This window comes from Dendrobates tinctorius, unplaced genomic scaffold (assembly GCF_039654945.1).
Source record: "Dendrobates tinctorius isolate UK_male_01 unplaced genomic scaffold, ASM3965494v1 ptg000254l, whole genome shotgun sequence".
Taxonomy (NCBI): Eukaryota; Metazoa; Chordata; class Amphibia; order Anura; family Dendrobatidae; genus Dendrobates; species Dendrobates tinctorius.
This window is the reverse complement of record NW_027361921.1, coordinates 23,016,860-23,036,614: the sequence shown is the minus strand read 5'-3', so window position 1 is coordinate 23,036,614 and position 19,755 is coordinate 23,016,860. Positions and strand designations below refer to the sequence as shown.

The 19,755-nt window shown below is 45.8% G+C and overlaps 1 protein-coding gene across 2 annotated transcripts in view; it reads left to right on the top strand.

Annotated features, from left to right (window-relative positions):
* Window positions 1-19,755, top strand: part of PIKFYVE (phosphoinositide kinase, FYVE-type zinc finger containing) — a 603,254-nt gene that overhangs the window by 544,243 nt on the left and 39,256 nt on the right. For both annotated transcript variants that reach the window (XM_073558214.1, XM_073558213.1), the window contains one exon: window positions 4,658-4,732. In XM_073558214.1, coding sequence (XP_073414315.1) covers window positions 4,658-4,732 — 75 coding nt within the window. The remainder of the gene's footprint in view (window positions 1-4,657; window positions 4,733-19,755) is intronic.

Here is a 19,755-nt window from a genome sequence, read left to right as displayed (position 1 = left end):
GGATTATAGGAGTACATTCACACTTGAAACATTTGCTGCTGAAATTACTGCTACTGTCCCATTCTTCTAAATTGGGGAGGAACAATTCCAGTCCTAAAGGACCACCAACAGTGCATGTTTTCAGGATTTCCTCAGCATTGCACAAGGTGTTGGAATCCACACCTGTGCATGTGCTTAATGACCAGGGGTATTTTTGGTTTTACATTTTCATTTTCCCCTCCCCTTCTTTCCAGAGCCATAACTTTTTTATTTTTCCGTTTATATGGCCATGTGAGGGCTTATTTTTTGCGGGACGAGTTGTACTTTTAAATGACATCATTGGTTTTACCATATCGTGTACTCGAAAATGGGAAAAAAATTCCAAGCGCGGTGAAATTGCAAAAAAAGTGCAATCCCACACTTGTTTTTTGCTTGGCTAGATGCTAAATATCACCTGCCATTATGATTCTCCAGGTCATTACGAGTTCATAGACACCAAACATGTCTATGTCGTCTTTTATCTAAGTGGTGAAAAAAAATTCTAAAGTTTGCTAAAAAAAAAAAAAAAATTACGCAATTTTCCGAGACCCGTAGCGTCTCCATTTTTCATGATCTGGGGTCGGGTGAAGGCTTATTTTTTCCGTGCCGGACTGACATTTTTAATGATACCACTTTTGTGCAGATACGTTCTTTTGATCGCCCGTTATTGCATTTTAATGCAATGTCTTGGTGACCAAAAAAAAACGTAATTCTGGCGTTTTTAATTTTTTTCTCGCTACGCCGTTTAGTGATCGGGTTAATGCTTTTTTTTTATTGATAGATCGGGCGATTCTGAACGCGGCGATACCTAATATGTGTATGTGGGATTTTTTTCTTACGGTTTTATTTTGATTGGGGCGAAAGGGGGGTGATTTGAACTTTTAGGTTTTTTTTATTTTTTTTTATTTTTAAACTTTTTTTCTTACTTTTGGCATGCTTCAATAGCCTCAATAGGAGGCTAGAAGCTTGCGCAACCCGATCGGCTCTGCTACATATGGGCGATGAGAAGATCGCCCATATGTGGCAGATTTACTGCTGTGCTTTCAGCGCCGTCCACCGGGTGGCGCTGAAAGCCATATGCCTGGAACAACCATAGAGGTCTCATAGAGACCTCTGGTTGTCCAGGCAACATGACGCCGACCCCCGATCACGTGACGGGGGTCGGCGGTGACGTCATTTCCGGCCCGGCGGCCGGAAATGCTATTTAAATGCACGCTGTCAGCTTTGACAGCGGCATTTAACTAGTTAATAGGCGCGGGCGGACGGCGATTTCGCTCGCACCTATTGCGGGCACATGTCAGCTGTTCATAACAGCTGACATGTCCCTGTTTTGATGCGGGCTCAGCGCCGGAGCCCTCATCAAAGCAGGGGAAATGTCTGATGATGGACTGTGTCCGTCATTGGACATTAAGGGGTTAAATGATCACCTGTGCAATGCTAATGCTAATCCGGATGCACTGTTGGTGGCGCTTAAAGACTAAAATTGTGCATGCCTGATGAAAAGGAATCTTGCTCAAATTTGTGTTCTGCCAAAACCTCCTCATTCAGATGTTCAGATTTCCAGTCACAGATTTTTTTTTTTTCAAAAAATCAGCCACATGTAAATACACCCTACAGAAGGGGTGGGCAGTTTTCTTAAGGGGCCACATGAGAGATGGTGATTGTTCTGGAGAGCCGAACCAATAGACTGAAATGAATTCTGCTCAATATTATTAACATTAATTATGATTATTTATATTAATTGTATCACTTAATATTGAGTCGAATTAATTAATGAAGACCTCCTCCTATATGTATGAGCCCACACACAGCAACCCTACAGGTGCTTCTCACAAAATTAGAACATCAGCAGAAAGTTAATTTATTTCCGTTCTTCATTACAAAAAGTGAAACTCCTATGTTGTGTATATAGTCATTACAAACAGAGTGATCTATTTCAAGTGATTATTTCTGTTAATGTTGACGATTATGGCTTTCAGCCAATGAAAACCCAAAAGTCATTATTAGTAAATTGGAATACTTTATAACACCAGCATGAAAAAATGATTTTAAAATCCAAAATGTTGACCTACTGAAATGTGTGTTTAGTAAGTGCACTCTCAATACTTGATCGAGGCTTCTTTTGCGTCAATTACTGCATCATAACACCTCAGCAGTGCCATAGGCTGATCGCCTCCATGCCACACTGCATTGATGCAGTAATTGATGCAAAAGGAGCCCTGACCAAGTATTGAGTGCATTTACTGAACATACATTTCAATAGGCCAAAATTTCGGATTTTAAACTGGTGTTATAAAGTATAGTGAGTATTCTAATTTACTGAGATAATGACTTGTGTTTTCATTGGCTGTAAGCCATAATCATCAATATTAACAGAAATAAACACTTGAAATAGATCACTCTGTTTGTAATGTCTATATAATGAGTTTCAGTTTTTGTATTAAACTGAAATAAATTAACTTTTTGATATTCTTTGTGAGATACACATGTATGTATGTATGCATGTATATATAAATTGTATAGGTTTGATGGGATTTCTTAAGTGTGCCAATGTCTGAGTGCACAAGTTGATCTCCTATGTTCCTACCTCTCCTGTAAGAAAAAAATATATTTTTTTTCTCCCGTGGCCTAAACTTGGTTCATCTGTCTGATCTATTATCTGAAACTTCTAGTGTTGTGTTTCCATTTAAATATGGTTTTGCTCTTTCTGTCCATAATTAGGAGGCAAATGAAAACTAAATGTAGCAATATTTGTTTCCATTTTGTTGCGTACATCAAGCACTAGTGAAGCCGGTGTCGCCATGTTCTGTCTGGTCAGGTCACTGCACAAGAAGTTTGGTCAGTGAATTCAGTGAACTTCTAAACAAGAAATGGCTGACGATATTTTGCATGTATTATTTATGCCATAATTACTTTTATACTAGAAGTGTTCAATCTGCATACGGTGAATGAGCATTGTCAATCTTAGCAGCGTGCAATGAGTTTAGTTAAACAGGATTATTCAGAACATAATATGGTTTACATTAATGCTCTGATGAAAAACTCATATAGCTTGAAATCATCCTCTTCAGATGAATGAGAGCGAGCACAGTATACCTGAGCAGAATCCCAAATGACTTGTGTTGATTGTTGAGAATCGGCCAATAAAGCCATATGTCGAGTCTCAGCTCACAAGTGTGTATCCCCCCCCCCCCCCCCCCCCCCCCCGCTTACCTCTCCCCTGGGAAGCATAAACTGTATTGTGTGCTCCAAAGACCATTCTTTACTTTAAGCTTTATTGATTAGCTTGAAAATAAGTGTTTACTTGGAGAAAATAGTTTGCTATCTTTTGCAGTATATTTGGTAATGAGCTTTTCTAAACTACTACTACCCAAGCTGATACAATAAGTTCTCTTAATTATGGGAGAGTAGAGACAATAAAGAAAAGCTATCAATGAGATCCATACTGCCCGAAACATACACAGCATTAATCTGAAACTGGCTGCGTTATGACATTGAAGGTTTGTAAGCTGGTCAAGGACTATGTATCATGGATGCTAGTCCGAGCTGAGTCCCTCCTCACCCAGACTGACAGGCCTTCTATCTGTGTATATGATTATGTGGAGACCAGCGGAGCAGGATGAAGAAAAGCCCAGAGACCTGCCCTGGACTAGTCATCCAAAACACACAGCTCCCAGACAGCCTTTCAAAATATATTTTCATGGATCAAGCAGCTTGAATCTCATGATATGTTCTCTTTCAAACATATAAACCCCCGATTCATCAAAACCCTTGTGGTCAACTCTGATCTTGATGAGGTGGCCTGTTTTAGTTGTAGGAGCCTGATTCATTAGGAGGCGTGCACCTCACCACAGATTTTACTCTTGGAGTATTTCTGGTGTAAAGTATGCCATAGCTCATCGTGGGTTAGGCATGCTATCGTGTCATGTCCACATTCCCTCCCCACCTTGCCCCTCACCCAGCATCACCCATTTTTGCAGAACTGGCCAAAACTGGTGTTAGACCAAAAGTCTATACAAAAAAATGTTGCAGTCTCTAGGTGCACAAAATGTATCAAAGTGTTTTAGACCATATTTCTGGCATAAACACTTTGATGACTCAGTGCCATAGAGTATGCTCTTCCTCTTTAGTAGGACTTATTGGTTAAATTGGTAATTAGTAAGTTCTGTAATATGGTTAATTGTTCCATAAAGCTCAAACATTGAGTCATACAATGTCATTAACAATTTCTTATTGCTCGTGTCCTCCTTCCTGCATGCACATTGACCACTTTGTCGCAAAGCATGCCCACTTCACTTTCCATAGAAGTAAGATATGAGTTGACATGGTGCATGATATAAGGCAAATCTGAACAGTAACTGCAATTCTTATATAAAGTCTTATAGGATAATAAGATTTAATATCCGAATGATGGTCGATTGATGCACAGGCCCGGGTTATGAACTATACATGAGAAACCCAGCAACCAGAAAGTTAGAAAATAATGACCATGAAAGCATAAAACTCACTGAAAATAACTTCTAGGCACTCATCTCATTTTTCAGTAGTTTGTTCCATTTGCTGGTAATCCATGTCTGACAATCATTTCCTCTTTAATCATAGTTATAAGTTTTTCATTTCTTTAACTGTTTTCCAACAGATTACATTCGAACCTTTACATGGGACAAAAAGCTTGAAATGGTGGTCAAATCGACTGGTATTTTGGGGGGCCAAGGTAAGTTGTATATATCCTTATATTGTACATGTAGATGCAGCATTAACTCCCAAACTATTTCTTAAAAAATAGTAAAAGTGCATCTCTGCTAGTGCAAATGTAGTCGGGTGGAAAAGTTTTTGCTTGTGATTGTTGCAGTTGGGTTTGTTCAGTGTTCACTCCCCATATAAAAAAAGATTTGGGCTAGTTAGTCAATCACTACTTGAGGGACATCATGGCAGCAACCATTGTTTGTATGAGGGTGTGATGAATAAAGCAGGATTTAGTGCTCCAATGTTGAATAGCAAGGCCTTTTAGTATGATAATGAGATAAGGCCCAAAACAGGACTTCAAAGCTTGAATAGGAGCCACACCAGCATGGGGCAGGAAGGGGCCTGGGGACTTCAATTAGAATATACCTGTCAGCTAGACACAGAAATACACATCCATTGTCTCTCCCAGCCGCCCCGACACCATCCTAGGATTATGGATTATGAGCACATCTTTCGAGTTATGGACTCATGGAAAATATCCGAGTGACCCTGAGGAAATCGCGCATCTGGCAGTGAGACTCCTGAGTCGGTGAGGGCTCTGGGACCTGAGATATAGAGATTGGCCCTCCACAGCGACCCAATGGGGCCATGTTTGCTCTTTCCCACGGCAGGAAAAACAAACATTCACTGGTACCTCTCATGTCCTGATCCGATCATGCTGTTGAAAGTTACCCCCTTTCTTAGATATTGGGATTAAGTTCTGCAGGGAGCTAAAGGGTGGAGATTATTAGCCCACCCTCTGACACAGGGGGAGGAGCCTAAGAACTAGCAGCACATGGCAGAGACTCTCTCTCTCAGAAGAACCAGACGATGATCTAAGAAGGAACTGGGGACAAATCTGCCAAGGGGAGAAGCGGCCACGCCTTGGGGTCTGTCCGGCAACTAAGATTCTTGTACCTGTGGACTGCAGAGCTCCCGGCACCCACATGCAACCTACAATCTGGTAAATTGACCTCCAGTTTAATATCTCTAATTCTTGTACTCTTATTGTTATATTTTACTCTGACTGCAAATCCATTGTAATTCCATTGTATAGCTTACTGTATAGTTCTGTAATTATCTAGTGCGCCCTTAATTCAATTAAACCATAAAATTAATCTTGGGCTGATGCTTTTACTCTGATTACGAATCTTAGAATACCCAGCGGGTAACAGGACATCCTCCCCGGCGGCCATTTGCTCTAGGTGCAGTTCCCTTACTGACCTGAGAGACAAAGGGGGCGCCGGAGAGCTGTGCCTGTGTAGTTACGTCACATTGGTGACGTGGGAGGAATGAGTCCTGTTTCCTCCACATTGGTGGCAGCGGTGGGATCAGAGTAATAGTGTGCGTGGGACCCCTACTCACAGACACTAGAGACTACCAGCGGTAACTTTCACTGCTGGGGTCTTAAGATCAGCCCAGCACTAGACGGTCAGAGTGAAAATATAATAAGTTGTGTGCGAGGTCAGGTTTGCAGCTGTCAGTAACCAGAGGTTCCCAAGATGGCGTAAGGCACCAGGAGTAAGGCAAAGGGGAGGCCAATGCTATGGTCTATGAGGAGGTGGTGGAGGACAATACCATTGAAGGCGAGGGGGAGCTCAGCCAGGGCTCCCCAAGGAGCCAGACCCCCGTGCTCAGTCCTGCAGTGGACTGTCCACCACCTGCCCGCCCCAGCCTGTCCAGATCGGAGGCCCTTTTCCAAGCGGCGATGGCACAGCTCAAGGCTGGTAATGACGCCGCCCATGACAGACTCCTGGTGGAGGCAGAGAAAGCAGCAGAGCATGAGCATGTCGAACGTGTGCTGCAGGCTGCAGAACGCTGTGAAGCTGCGGAGCGCCGGCACCGACTGGAGATGGCTCAGCACGGGCTCCCGCTGGACGCTCCAGCCCCACCGGGGACCAAGGCTTCCAAGGTCCGGGCGGAGAACTTCCCCCTGCTTGAAAAGGATGGAGACCTGGATTCCTTTATGCTGGCCTTTGAGAGAACCTGCCTCCAACACCATCTGGCCCTGGATCAGTGGGCAAGGTACCTGACCCCCCGTTTGAGGGGTAAGTCCCTGGAAGTTTTGGGGGACTTACCTGCCGTGGAGGAGCAGGACTACAACAGCATCAAGTGGGCCCTGATCCAGCACTACAACCTCACCTCGGAGTCTTACAGCAGGAAGTTCCAGAGCCTGCAGCGGGGCTCAAAGGACACCTGGACCAACCACATGCGGGCACTGCTGAGAGCTGCGGAGCACTGGACCTCGGGTCTAGAGCTCACCACCTGCCAGGAGGTCCAGGAACTGTTCGTCACGGAGCAGTTCTTGTGGAACTGCCCAGAGGACCTCCAGCAGTTCCTCCGTGACCAGAAACCAAAGGGGGCTTCTGCTACAGCTGCCCTGGCAGACGAGTATGCCAACAACAGGGCGTCCGAGCCAAAGAAGCCTGCCAGCAGCACCTGGAGAGGGGGTAAGCCCAATCCTGCCCCTGTCCCCCCAGCCCCCAGAGTGCAAGGGGTGTACCCCCCTGCTGCCCTCTCCAGGCCAGGAGCAGAACCCAGACGTCATCATTGCAACCAGCCGGGACACTTTAAGGCTGCGTGTCCCCAGCGCCATAAGGCCCCATCCCTGTCCCAGAAGCCGTCCACTGTTTTGTGTGTGGGAGGGGGTGGTGGGAGGTCCCTGGACAATTACCAACCCGTCACCATCGGCCGCTCAGCGGTCATGGGATTGCGGGCCACAGGCGCTGAACGAACCCTGGTACGTCCTGAGATGGTGTCCCCTCAAGACTTGGCGCCTGGGAAAACCCTTTCCATCTCCGGGATTGGAGGTGTTGAACCGGTGCTGCCCGTCGCCAAGGTGTTTTTGGACTGGGGCGCCAGGAGGGGAATGTGGGAGGTGGGAGTAACGCCAAATATTCCTGCCAATGTGTTGCTTGGGACCGATTTGGGGCAGCTAGTGTCTCAGTTTGTGGCCACTGAACCCCCAAGTCCAGCTCCCCAAGAATGTCATGGCTCTACTGTGACTGCTAATGTTAATGTGTTGAATGTTCCTCCAACAGTGGAGGTGGGAGTAACGCCAAATATTCCTGCCAATGTGTTGCTTGGGACCGATTTGGGGCGGCTAGTGTCTCAGTATGTGGCCACTGAACCCCCAAGTCCGGCTCCCCAAGAATGTCATGACTCTACTGTGAATGCTAATGTTAATGTGTGGAAAGTGCCACCAACAGTGGAGGAGGGAGTGAAACCTGATGGTAAGCTATGCACTGACCCTACACACACAGGGCTCACATTGAGGACAGGTGAGAAGACTGCACGGGAGAGCTCAGAGGTGGAGGGAGGGGCTGCTATGGGCAGTGTAGGGCCCCTAAGTGAATCTAGCCTGCTGAGTCTAGGGCCTCTGCAGAAAGAGAAACAGGCCATGGGGGAGGGGGCGTCCTGGGAGAGGAGCCACCAGGTAAGACCCCAGGGCAGGAGTTCCCCGCATCCGGGATGTCAGGAGGCCAGGGAAGTCTGCCTGACCCAGCGACTTGGTCAGATGCCGAGGGGAAGCAGGCGCTACCTGTGGTCTCAGCGGTCGTGGCAGCTGTTGCCAGGAGTAGGAGCCCAAGGAGCCTTGCGGAGGTCCGATGGTTTCCCCCTCTCCTACCAAGTTGCTGCCTAGTCAGACAGCGGCCAGGAGACAGATCCCGGGGAGCTGACAGGATGTGGCAGTTTCGTCAATTCTTGCCACATCGAGTCAGGGATTTCAGGCAGCGTTGGAAGCTGACGCTAGCCTGAAAGCTCTCAAGGAGCAGGTGGCACAGCCTCCCCTGGAGTCCGACCGCGAGTGAGTGGTCTGGGACCAGGGACGGCTGGCCCGGGTAACGATCCAGCAGGGTTCACCGGAGGCGTGGCCCAGGGACTGACAGTTAGTGGTACCCTATCCGTTCAGGGCAGAATTGTTGCGGATCGCACACGAGATTCCCATGGCCGGACACCTAGGGATCACTAAAACCAGGGCCAGGCTAGCTCAGCATTTCTACTGGCTGGGAATGAGGACCGAGGTGATTGCCTACTGCCGTTCGTGTGACACCTGTCAGAGGGTGGGGAAGGCGAGGCGGCGCCCCAAAGCCCCACTGGTAACTCTGCCCATCATCGAAGAGCCTTTCTCGAGGGTGGCTGTGGATCTCATTGGACCTCTCCACTCCCAGCCGCTCCAGGAAATGCTTCATACAAACGGTAGTGGACTATGCCACCCGGTACCCGGAGGCGGTAGCTTTGTCGTCCATTCGTGCTGACAAAGTGGCCACTGCCTTACTGGAGATTTTCTCCAGAGTGGGGTTTCCCCAGGAAATGCTCACTGACCGTGGGACCCAGTTCATGTCGCAGCTGATGGAGTCTCTGTAAGCAGGTACAGGTGCAACATCTGGTAGCCAGCCCGTACCACCCACAGACCAATGGCCTGTGTGAGCGGTTCAATGGCACCTTAAAGCAGATGCTGAAGATGTTGGTCGACTCCCACGGGAGAGACTGGGAGCGGTATCTCCCACACCTGCTGTTTGCCTACCGGGAGGTCCCACCGGCCTCAACGGGGTTCTCCCCCTTTGAGCTCCTGTACGGGCAACGTGTACGGGGGGCCCCTTGCTCTGGTGACGGAAGCATGGGAAGAAGATTTGGCCACCCCTGGAGTGTCGGTCATTGAGTATGTCGTGCGCTTCCAGGACAGAATGATGGCCTTGACACGGCTGGTGCATGACAATATGGCCCAAGCCCAGGCTGACCAGAAGCGGTGGTACGACCAGAATGCTTGTGAGCGGACATACCAGGTGGGTCAAATGGTGTGGGTACTGGTCCCCGTACCTCAAAACAAGCTTCAGGCTGCCTGGGAGGGTCCGTACCTCGTGCACCAGTGGCTCAACTCTGTCACCTATCTGGTCACCCTGGACCACGCCTGTGGAAGGAGGAAGGCCTTCCACATGAACATGATGAAGGCCCATCATGAGCGGGAGGCTTGTGCCCACCCAGTGTGCAACCTTCCCGAGGAAGGAGAAGTAGAAACCCTCCTGGATTTGCTCACCCAAGCCAAGGCGGATGGATCCATTGAGGATGTGGGGGTGGGCCACCAGCTCTCGGAGGACCAACATTCCCAGGTGGGGGTCACCCTACGCCCCTTTCGGGAGCTGTTCAGCAGCCTACCCGGAAGGACTGAGACAGCCGTCCATGACGTGGACACCGGCAATCACCCCCCGATCCGGCGTTCAGCGTATCGGGTCTCTCTTGAGGTGCAGCAGCACATGCGACGAGATAGATGAGATGCTGAAGCTGGGGGTGATCCAAGTGTCCAACAGCGTGTGTGCTTCACCTGTAGTCCTCGTCCCTAAAAAGGACCGAACTACGCGGTTCTGCGTGGACTACCGGGGGCTCAACGCTGTGACGGTCACCGATGCGTACCCAGTGCCGCGCATCGATGACCTGCTCGATCAGCTGGCCGGGGCCAAGTACTTGACCATCATGGATCTGAGCAGGGGGTATTGGCAGATTCCCCTGACCCCTGGGGCACGGGAACGCTCTGCCTTTATCACCCCATTCGGACTGTATGAGTCCACAGTGATGCCATTCGGCATGAAGAATGCCCCTGCCACTTTTCAGAGGATGGTCAACACGCTGCTCGAGGGACTGGAAGGGTATGCGACCGCGTACCTAGATGACATCGCCATCTTCAGTCCCACCTGGGAGGATCATCTAGAGCACCTGGCGCAGGTGCTCGAGGGGATCCAGCGAGCAGGCTTGACCATTAAGCCGGAAAAATGCCAGCTGGGTATGAGTGAGGTCCACTACCTGGGACACCGGGTAGGTGGGGGAGCTCTGAAGCCAGAGCCCGGGAAGGTGGATGCCATCGCATCCTGGCCCACCCCCAGGACCAAGAAGCAGGTGATGTCCTTCTTGGGGACTGCCGGGTATTATTATAGGAGGTTTGTTCCACACTGTAGTGCCCTGGCCAAACCCCCTGACGGACCTCCCCAAGAAGAAGCTGCCTGTCGCAGTCGACTGGACAGTCACCTGCGAGACAGCTTTTCGGGTGCTCAAGACCGCCCTTTCTAGCTCTCCTGTACTACAGGCAGCCGACTTCACGTGGCCGTTTGTAGTGCAGACCGACGCCAGCGACTTCGGCCTCGGTGCTGTGCTCAGCCAGGTCGACACTACAGGCCATGAACACCCCGTTCTGTACCTGAGCCAGAAGCTCCTGCCGAGGGAAGTGACCTATTCCACGATGGAGAAGGAATGTCTGGCAATTGTGTGGGCCCTGCAGCGTCTGCAGCCATACTTGTACGGACGCCAGTTCACCGTGGAAACAGACCACAACCCCCTCAGCTGGTTACACTCAGTCTCTGGGACGAATGGGAGGTTGCTACGCTGGAGCCTCTCCAGCAGTATCACTTCACCATTTGCCACAAAAGAGGCAGGGACCATGGTAACGCTGATGAGTTGTCCCGGCAAGGAGAGGGTGCGGAAGGGCGCATGGAGGAACACAGGAATGTGATACCCCCTAGCGCCCTCTAAAGCAGGGAGGTGTGATGAACAAAGCAGGATTTAGTGCTCCAATGTTGAATAGCAAGGCCTTTTAGTATGATAATGAGATAAGGCCCAAAACAGGACTTCAAAGCTTGAATAGGAGTCACGCCAGCATGGGGTAGGAAGGGGCCTGGGGGCTTCAATTAGAATATACCTGTCAGCTAGACACAGAAATACACATCCATTGTCTCTCCCAGCCGCCCCGACTCCATCCTTGGATTATGAGCACATCTTTCGAGTTATGGACTCATGGAAAATATCCGAGTCCATAAATCGCGCATCTGGCAGTGCGACTCCTAAGTCGGTGAGGGCTCTGGGACCTGAGATATAGAGATTGGCCCTCCACAGCGACCCAATGGGGCCATGTTTGCTCTCCACACGACAGGCAAAACAACCCGCATTCACTGGTACCTCTCATGTCCTGATCCGATCATGCTGTTGAAAGTTACCCCCTTTCTTAGATATTGGGAATAAGTTCTGCAGGGAGCTAAAGGGTGGAGATTATTAGCCCACCCTCTGACACAGGGGGAGGAGCCAGCTGGGTAACAGGACATCCTCCCCGGTGGCCATTTGCTCTAGGTGCAGTTCCCTTACTGACCTGTGAGACAAATGGGGCGCCGGAGAGCTGTGCCTGTGTAGTTACGTCACATTGGTGACGTGGGAGGAACGGGTCCTGTTTCCTCCACAGAGTGGGTGAGGTTTTTTGTAATTTTCTTAATCAGATGGATTGGATCAGGAATTAAAGACCATTGGAGACTGGGTAAGTGTTGGAATGGGAGCTGCTAGAGATTGGTGATGGAAGTGTCCCTTCTTTTTTAAACCTGTCTTAGTTTTTAGAAAAAACATTTTTTCCTCTAGAGCAACTCAAAACAAGTATTCACAGAATTACAATTTTTACCTATCCACAGAATATGTTATAGGTTTCTTATTGCTTGATCCCCACAGATCATGAGAACAGGTATCCTTGGTCCCCTTAGTGGACCCAGGGTCACACAACTACACTGCCACTCACATTATTGCTGATGGGATTAACTGACACTTCTTGGCTATCTTCGAATAAATACTCGATCATTACATCTCTGCTTGCTAGATCTGTCATCTCTCTCCTAGATCCATCACAGTCCGGCGTCCGTCCCCTGGATTCTACTGAAACTGCATTCTTCAAAGTGAGCAATGTCCTTTTGACAGCAAAACATAATGATGATTAATCTCTGCTCATTCTTCTTGACCTCTCTGCAGCTGTCGACACTGTTGACCACCACCTCCTACTCTGTGTTCCAATCAATATGCATAAAGGACTCTGCTCTCCTGGTTTTCTTCCTATCTTTGACCACTCCTTCACTGTATCATACATCTGCTCCACTTCGTTTGCTCTTCCTCTCACTATTGGGGATCACACAGGTTCAGTCCTTGGTCCTCTTCTCTTGTCTCTCTACATGGCTCAAGTTGGAAAGACCATCAGCAAATTTGGCTTTCAGTATCATCTTTATGCTGATGACACACAACTATACCCTTCATCCCCTGACCTTACGCCCGCTGTACTATGGAACACCAATGACTGTCTGTCAGCAATTTCCAATATAATGTCCACTCTCTATCTGAAACTCAACCTTTCCAAAACTGAACTACTTCTACTCCCACCATCTACGTACCTCCCTAAATCTGACATCTCCATGGGTGGCACCACAATAATGCCTAGGCAGCAGACTCACTGTCTTGGTGTTATGTTTGACCAAGTAAGCAGGGGCTCTATATAACCAAAAATAATTATAAGATTATTATTATTATTAGAAGATACTTAGAGCAAATTTGGCTAATATAACTTAACCTTTATTTGTACCAATTAAAATTCCTATTCGTATATGAAAAAAGTGCAACCGTACTATTGCAAATATCAGTGGTGCAAGTCAAAAACATAGGATACAGATTATTGCCATAAAATACTACCAGACCCACCCTGCCGCAACATTTTAAATATGGGTTCACTGTGTAGTATATAATCCGCACTCTTATTTGTCCTCAGAGATTTCCAACAAACTATATTCTCAATTCTGAATGGCATATATCGAATATTCTGTCAGTTAAATATCACAGTCAGCCCATTAACAGGTTAAATACTCTTTTGTAACCATGATCTCATATTCCACCTGCAAATAAAAGGTAGATTCCACTCCATGGGAAAGGCAAATGTCATTCATTCCCCAGAAATCTCACAACCCAAATATATGCCACTATTGGTGGACCGAATGGCGGTATTACTGTTGCAACAACTTATAGTGATTGCATATGAGTAAAAACGTATGACACCAGGGATCCAATTTTTTAGTTTATCCCATTCTCATATTAACAAATTAAGTTATCTACAGGAATGCAAAATACATCAATGCCTTCTATACAGACTTTTCCATGGCACATGTTTCATCCCTTCCCGTAGTGAATACTGTTAGACATAGATTAGGTTATAATCATCCATATGACCGGAACATAACCACCGATTCATGCAGTCGCGTTAGCGGGGTCCCAACCTTAGCGGTATATGCAGCCTATCACATCGCCAGGTGGCCTCTCCTAGGAATAGTGTCTCCCAACACCTTTCATCTGCATTAGAATCATCAGGGGACCAAGGACACTTATCCCATTTCAAAAATGAGCTGTTGCTTTGTTTATGTTTGACAGTAATCTTTCCTTCACTTCCTATATACAATCTCTTGCCCACTCTTGTTGCTTGCACCTGAAGAACATCTCTAGAATCCGGCCCTTTCTCACTATGGAAACAACAAAAACTGTTGCCCTGATCTACTCTTCTCTTGACTGTTGTAATTCTCTAATAATTAGCCTCCCCCTCCCTCAACTTTACCCTCTCCAGTCCATCCTTAATGCAGCAGCCAGGGTTATCTACCTGGCTAATCGTTACTCGGACGCTTCTTCTCTTTGCCAGTCATTGCACTGGCTGCCCATACACTATGGGATCCAATTAAAATTGCTTGTTCTCGCCCACAAAGCTATCCGCAGTTCGGCACCCCCCTACATCTCCTCCCTCATTTCTGTTTATTGGCCTACCCGCTCGTTACTCTCTGCAAGCGACTTTTAACTAACATCAGCACTAATCTGTACCTCCCACTTCCGAGCTTCACCTATTCTTTGGAATGCTCTACCCCAAGAAATTAGGACTAACCACAACTTACACATATTTAAGCGCTCCTTAAAAACATCCGTATAGGGTGGCCTATCACGTTTCCTAATCAAAGTCTTTAATATATAGCTCATTCACTATTTCTCTGAACATAATTCTCCATCAAACTCCACCCACACAAAAGCACTACAAATATTGGCTTGTGACTACCTCATGCAGCCTTTATCTATCCCCCATTCCCTCAAGATGACGTGACCATCATTGTAAATAAGTACCTGTACTTTGTGTCACCCCCTCCTCATTGTAGATCGTAAACTTTTACGAGCAGGGTTGTCATTATCTTTGCTTTAATTATTGTATTAGCTTTAACTTGGTTACTTATGACTGTTGTATATGATCTGAATTGTAAAGCGCTGCAGAATATGTTGGCTCTATACAAATAAAGATTATTATTACTCCACTCATAATAGGGTCTTGTCAGCCCCTCAAGGGTAACATGCTTACCAACTATTTGCTTGATGACTAAAACGCTATTGACTCGATAGCTAAAACTGTGATTCTGGAAAAACTCATTTATTTGTCATATTTCTGCAAACTTTATGTATCATTACTGTTTTTTTGCTGCATTTTTCATGGTAGAAATAAAATAAAACATGAAATTTACAGATCTCCCAAATGGGGAAGAGAAATGTGTCAGCCAGACTGGGAGTAGCTGCAGGGGGCTATACACTGGATACCTAATGCTAGCTGAGAGTGCACATCAAAACAATGGGGGAGATTTATTTCAATAAGTGGGCCAGAATTCAGGTGCAATGTGTTCCCTAAAAAGTTTTATATGTATGTGCACCCCATTTGTTATTTATTTTAGTCACTTTGTGACGTTTAGCTTACAATGGGGCCTGGTTTCAAATAAAACGGTGTGTCTTCGTGTCTACAATACCATGCTCCAAAATTGTAGCACAACATAAGCCAGCGTTATATGCACCAAATACACTGCTCAAAAAAATAAAGGCAACACTAAAATATATCCTAGATATCACTGAATGAAATATTCCAGTTGCAAATCTTTATTCATTATGTAGTGGAATGCGTTGTGAACAATAAAGTATAAAAATGATCAATGTAAATCAAAATTAATATCCCACGGATGACTGGATTAGGAATGATACTCAAGATCAAAGTGGAAAATCAAATTACAGGCTGATTCAGCTTTAGTGGAAATGCCTCAAGCCAGGGAAATGATGCTCAGTAGTGTGTGTGGCATCCACGTACCTGTATTACCTCCCTACAATGCCTTATCATGCTCCTGATGAAGCAGTGGATGTTCTTCTGAGGGATTTCCTTCCAGAACTGGATTAAAGCATCAGTCATTTCCTGGACAGTCTGTGGTGCAATGTGGCGGTAGTGGATGGAAAGAGACAGGATGTCGCAGATGTGTTCAATTGGATTCTGGTCTGGGGAAGGGGCAGGCCAGTCCATAGCATCAATGCCTTTATCATGCAGGAATTGCTGACACACTTCAGCCATATTATGCCTAGCATTGTCATGCATCAGAAGGAACCCAGGGCCCAGTGCACCTGCATTTGGTCTCACAATATATCTGAGCATTTCATCCCGGTACCTAATGGCAGTCATTGTACCTCTAACTAGCACGTGAAGGATTGTGCGGCCCTCCAAAGAAATGCCTCCCCACAGCATTACTGACCCACTGCCAAACTGGTCATACTGGAGAGTGTTGCAGGCAGCAGAATGTTCTCCATGGCGTCTCCAGACTGTCATGTCTGTCAAATATGCTCAATGTGAACCTGCTGTCATCTGTAAAGTGCACAGGGTGCCAAAGTGGAATCTGGCAAATGCGAATCGTCCTTCATGTTTTTTGCTCTAAGCACAACACCTACTTTAAAGGATGTCGGGCCCTCATACCACCCTGATGGATTCTGTGCAAAATGACCTACATAAATTGTCAGAACCAGAGGAGGAGGTAGCTGTCATTCTGCTCGGTTGTTGCCCTTCTATGGCCCCCTCCATGTCTCCTGGTGTACTGACCTGTCTCCTGGTACTGTATTTGCCCCATGCTCTAGACACTGTGCTGAGAGACACAGCTACCTTTTGTTGCCATAGCTCGTATTGATGTGCTATCCAGGATAAGCTGCACTACCTGAACATTTTCTGTGGGTTGTAGACACCGCCTCATGCTAATGTACCTCTAGGGGTGAGAGCAGTGACAAAATGCAAAAATTACCAATTTGACCAAAAAAAGATGAGAACCGAGAAATGGCATGTGTTCGCCTGACGAACCACTCCTTTTATAGGGGTTGTCTTGCTAATTGACCAAGTGTGGGCTTTACAAAGATACGGTTAGGCGCAGTGATCATACCCAAAGAGTGGTAATAAATGGTTGCATATCCAGTTGGAAGAGTGTCTCAAGTGGAGTATACAAGGCTCTGCCCTGGTCCCAGTGTTGTTCAAAATTTTTTTATAAATGATCTAGATGAGGGAACTTGAAGGTAAACTGATCAGACAATGGAAAGCTTGGAGGGATAGCTAACACTAGAGAAGACAGAATTCAAAAGGATTTAGATAATCTTGAACAATGGGCAGCGACTAATACAATGGTAGTTAACAGGAAAAAATGCAATATTCTCCATCAGAGCAAGAGAAACGAAAATTACATTTACAGAATGGGAGGAATAGAACTAAGCAACTACACGTGTGAAAAAGACTTGGGTATACTAATAGATCACAGGCTGCACATGAGTCAACAGTGTGAAGTAATTATCCCCATTTACTCCGCCTTGGTCAGGCCTCATCTGGAATACGGTGTCCGGTTCTGGACACCACATTTTAAAAAAAGACATTGAAAAATTGGATTAATTTCAAAGCAGAGCTACCAGGATGGTGCGCGGACTGCAAGCTGTCTTACAAGGAACGGTTAAATGATCTGAGAATCTTTAGCTTGCAAAAAAGAAGGCTAAGAGTAGACCTTATAGCTGTCTACAAATATCTAAAGGGATGTCACAGTGTAGAGGAATGATTTCTTTTCATTTGCACATGGAAACATGAGAAGCAATGGAATGAAACTGAAAGGGAGAAGATACAGATTAGATATTGGAAATAAAACTTTTTCACATCCAGTGTTATCAATGAGTGGAACATGCGGCCACAAAAGGGTGGTGAGTTCTCCTTCAATGGAAGTCTTCAGACAAAGGCTGGACAGACATCTGTTTAGTGAATCCTGCATTGAGCAGGAGGTTGGACACTGACTCTGGCGGTCCCTTAGAATGCTTAACATTCTATGATAATTGCCTGTAATTTTACCTGTTGTCTGTTCCATTTGCACAACAGCAGGAGAAATTGATTCACAGTTAGTGTTGCTTCATAACAGGACTAGTTGATTTCACAGAAGTATGATTGACTTGGAGTTGCATTGTGTTGTTTGTGTTCCCTTTTTTTGGAGCATGAGCTATTCTAGGGGTGAGTAATTAATTTTCCCGAGGGGGCTCATGAGATACTGTGACTGTTGTGGAGAGCCAAACCAATAGGCTAAAATTAATTATGCTCTATATGAATATTAACTTATTATTATTATTTTATATTATTACACTGTGTTCCAAATTATTGTGCAAAAAATATTTCCTCATATTTTCTCTAAATTACCTATATGAATTGCAGTCGTTGTTATTTTCCAGTCATCTAATATTCTAGTATAATTGCAATGTTTTTGAACAAACTGCCTATGAAAACAGTATATTTTTAAAAATAATAAACACTCAAAATGCATGTTCCAAATTATTATGCACAGCGGAGTTTTCAACCTTTTTATTTTGAACAAAAAAATGGTCAATTGTGAAATTATAAGCATTATCAGCTTATTACAAAATTAAATCAAACAGTTTTCAAGTCAAAACTTTATTCTAGGTGATGTTACATTTGCACATAGGACCCCTTGTTCGAAAGAAGCTTCTGAACTCTCTCGTCCATTGAATTTGTCAGTTTTTGGATGGTTTGTGCTTCAATTGTTTTGCATGTGGACAGAATACCCTCCCAGAGCTGTTGCTTAGATGTGAACTGCCTCCCGCCATCATAGACACTCCTTTTGATGATGGTCCAGAGGTTCTCAATGGGGTTGAGTTTGTCCTCTTTCATGCCCATAGCATTCAGAGATGCAGATGTGTTATTTGCAGCATGAGACAGTGCATTATCATGCATGACAATGATCTTGCTGCGGAAAGCACGGTTCTTCCTCTTGAACCTTTGCAGGAAGTGCTGTTTTAGAAACTCCACATAGATTATGGAGTTCATCTTTACCCCTTCAGGGATCCTAAAGGGGCCGACAATCTCTCTCCCCATGATTCCAGCCAAAAACATTACTCCACCTCCTCCTTGTTGGCGCCTTAGCCGTGTTTTCATGGGGTGTCCATCAACCAGCCATCCTCCACTCCATTCATCTGGACCATCGAGCATTGCACGGCACTCATCGGTGAACAAAACAGTTTGGAAGTCAGCCTTCATGTATCGTTTGGCCCACTGGAGCCGTTTCTGCTTGTCTGCAGTGGATAGAGGTGGTCGACAGGATGGCTTATGCACAGCTGCAAACCTCTGAAGGACCCTGCATCTTGTTGTTCGGGGGACGTTGGAGGCACCAGCAGCTTCAAAAACTTGTCTGTTGCTATGACAAGGCATTTTTGCAGCTGCTCTTTTAACCTGACGCAATTGCCTGTTGGAAAGAGTCCTCAATTTTTCCTTATCAGCACAAACACGTGTGTGCTGGGAATCAGCTACATATTTCTTTCTTTAACTCCTAAACTCTTTTTGCATAACAATTTGGAACACAGTTTATTTAATATTGAGCAAACTAAGTATACTGGCTTCCCCTATATACAGAGAGGAAAATAAGGCATTTGATACACTGTGCTCTTCAACTGCGAGAGACAGAATCTTTAAAAAAATTCAGAAAATCACATTGTGTGATTTTTTACATAATTAATATGAATTTTATTGCATGAAATAAGCATTTGATACAATATAAAAACAGAACTTAATATTTTGCATAGTACAGAAACTTTTGTTTGCAATTAAAGAGGGCAGACTTTTCCTGTAGCTCTTGTCCCTAAGTTTGCACACACTGCAACATCTAAAAATAAAAAACAGAAAATCACAGTCTGATTTTTAAATAACTAACCCCTTATCGACTGCCGATACGCCTTTTAACGGCGGTGTTAATTCACGGCGCTGTGGAGAAAGTAAATAGCGCCCCCCAACGTTGGATTTTCTCCGGGGTCTCAGGATTTTACATTTAATTTCTCTCTAGTCTGATGTGTGAAAGAGTCTCCGATCCCCCCCCC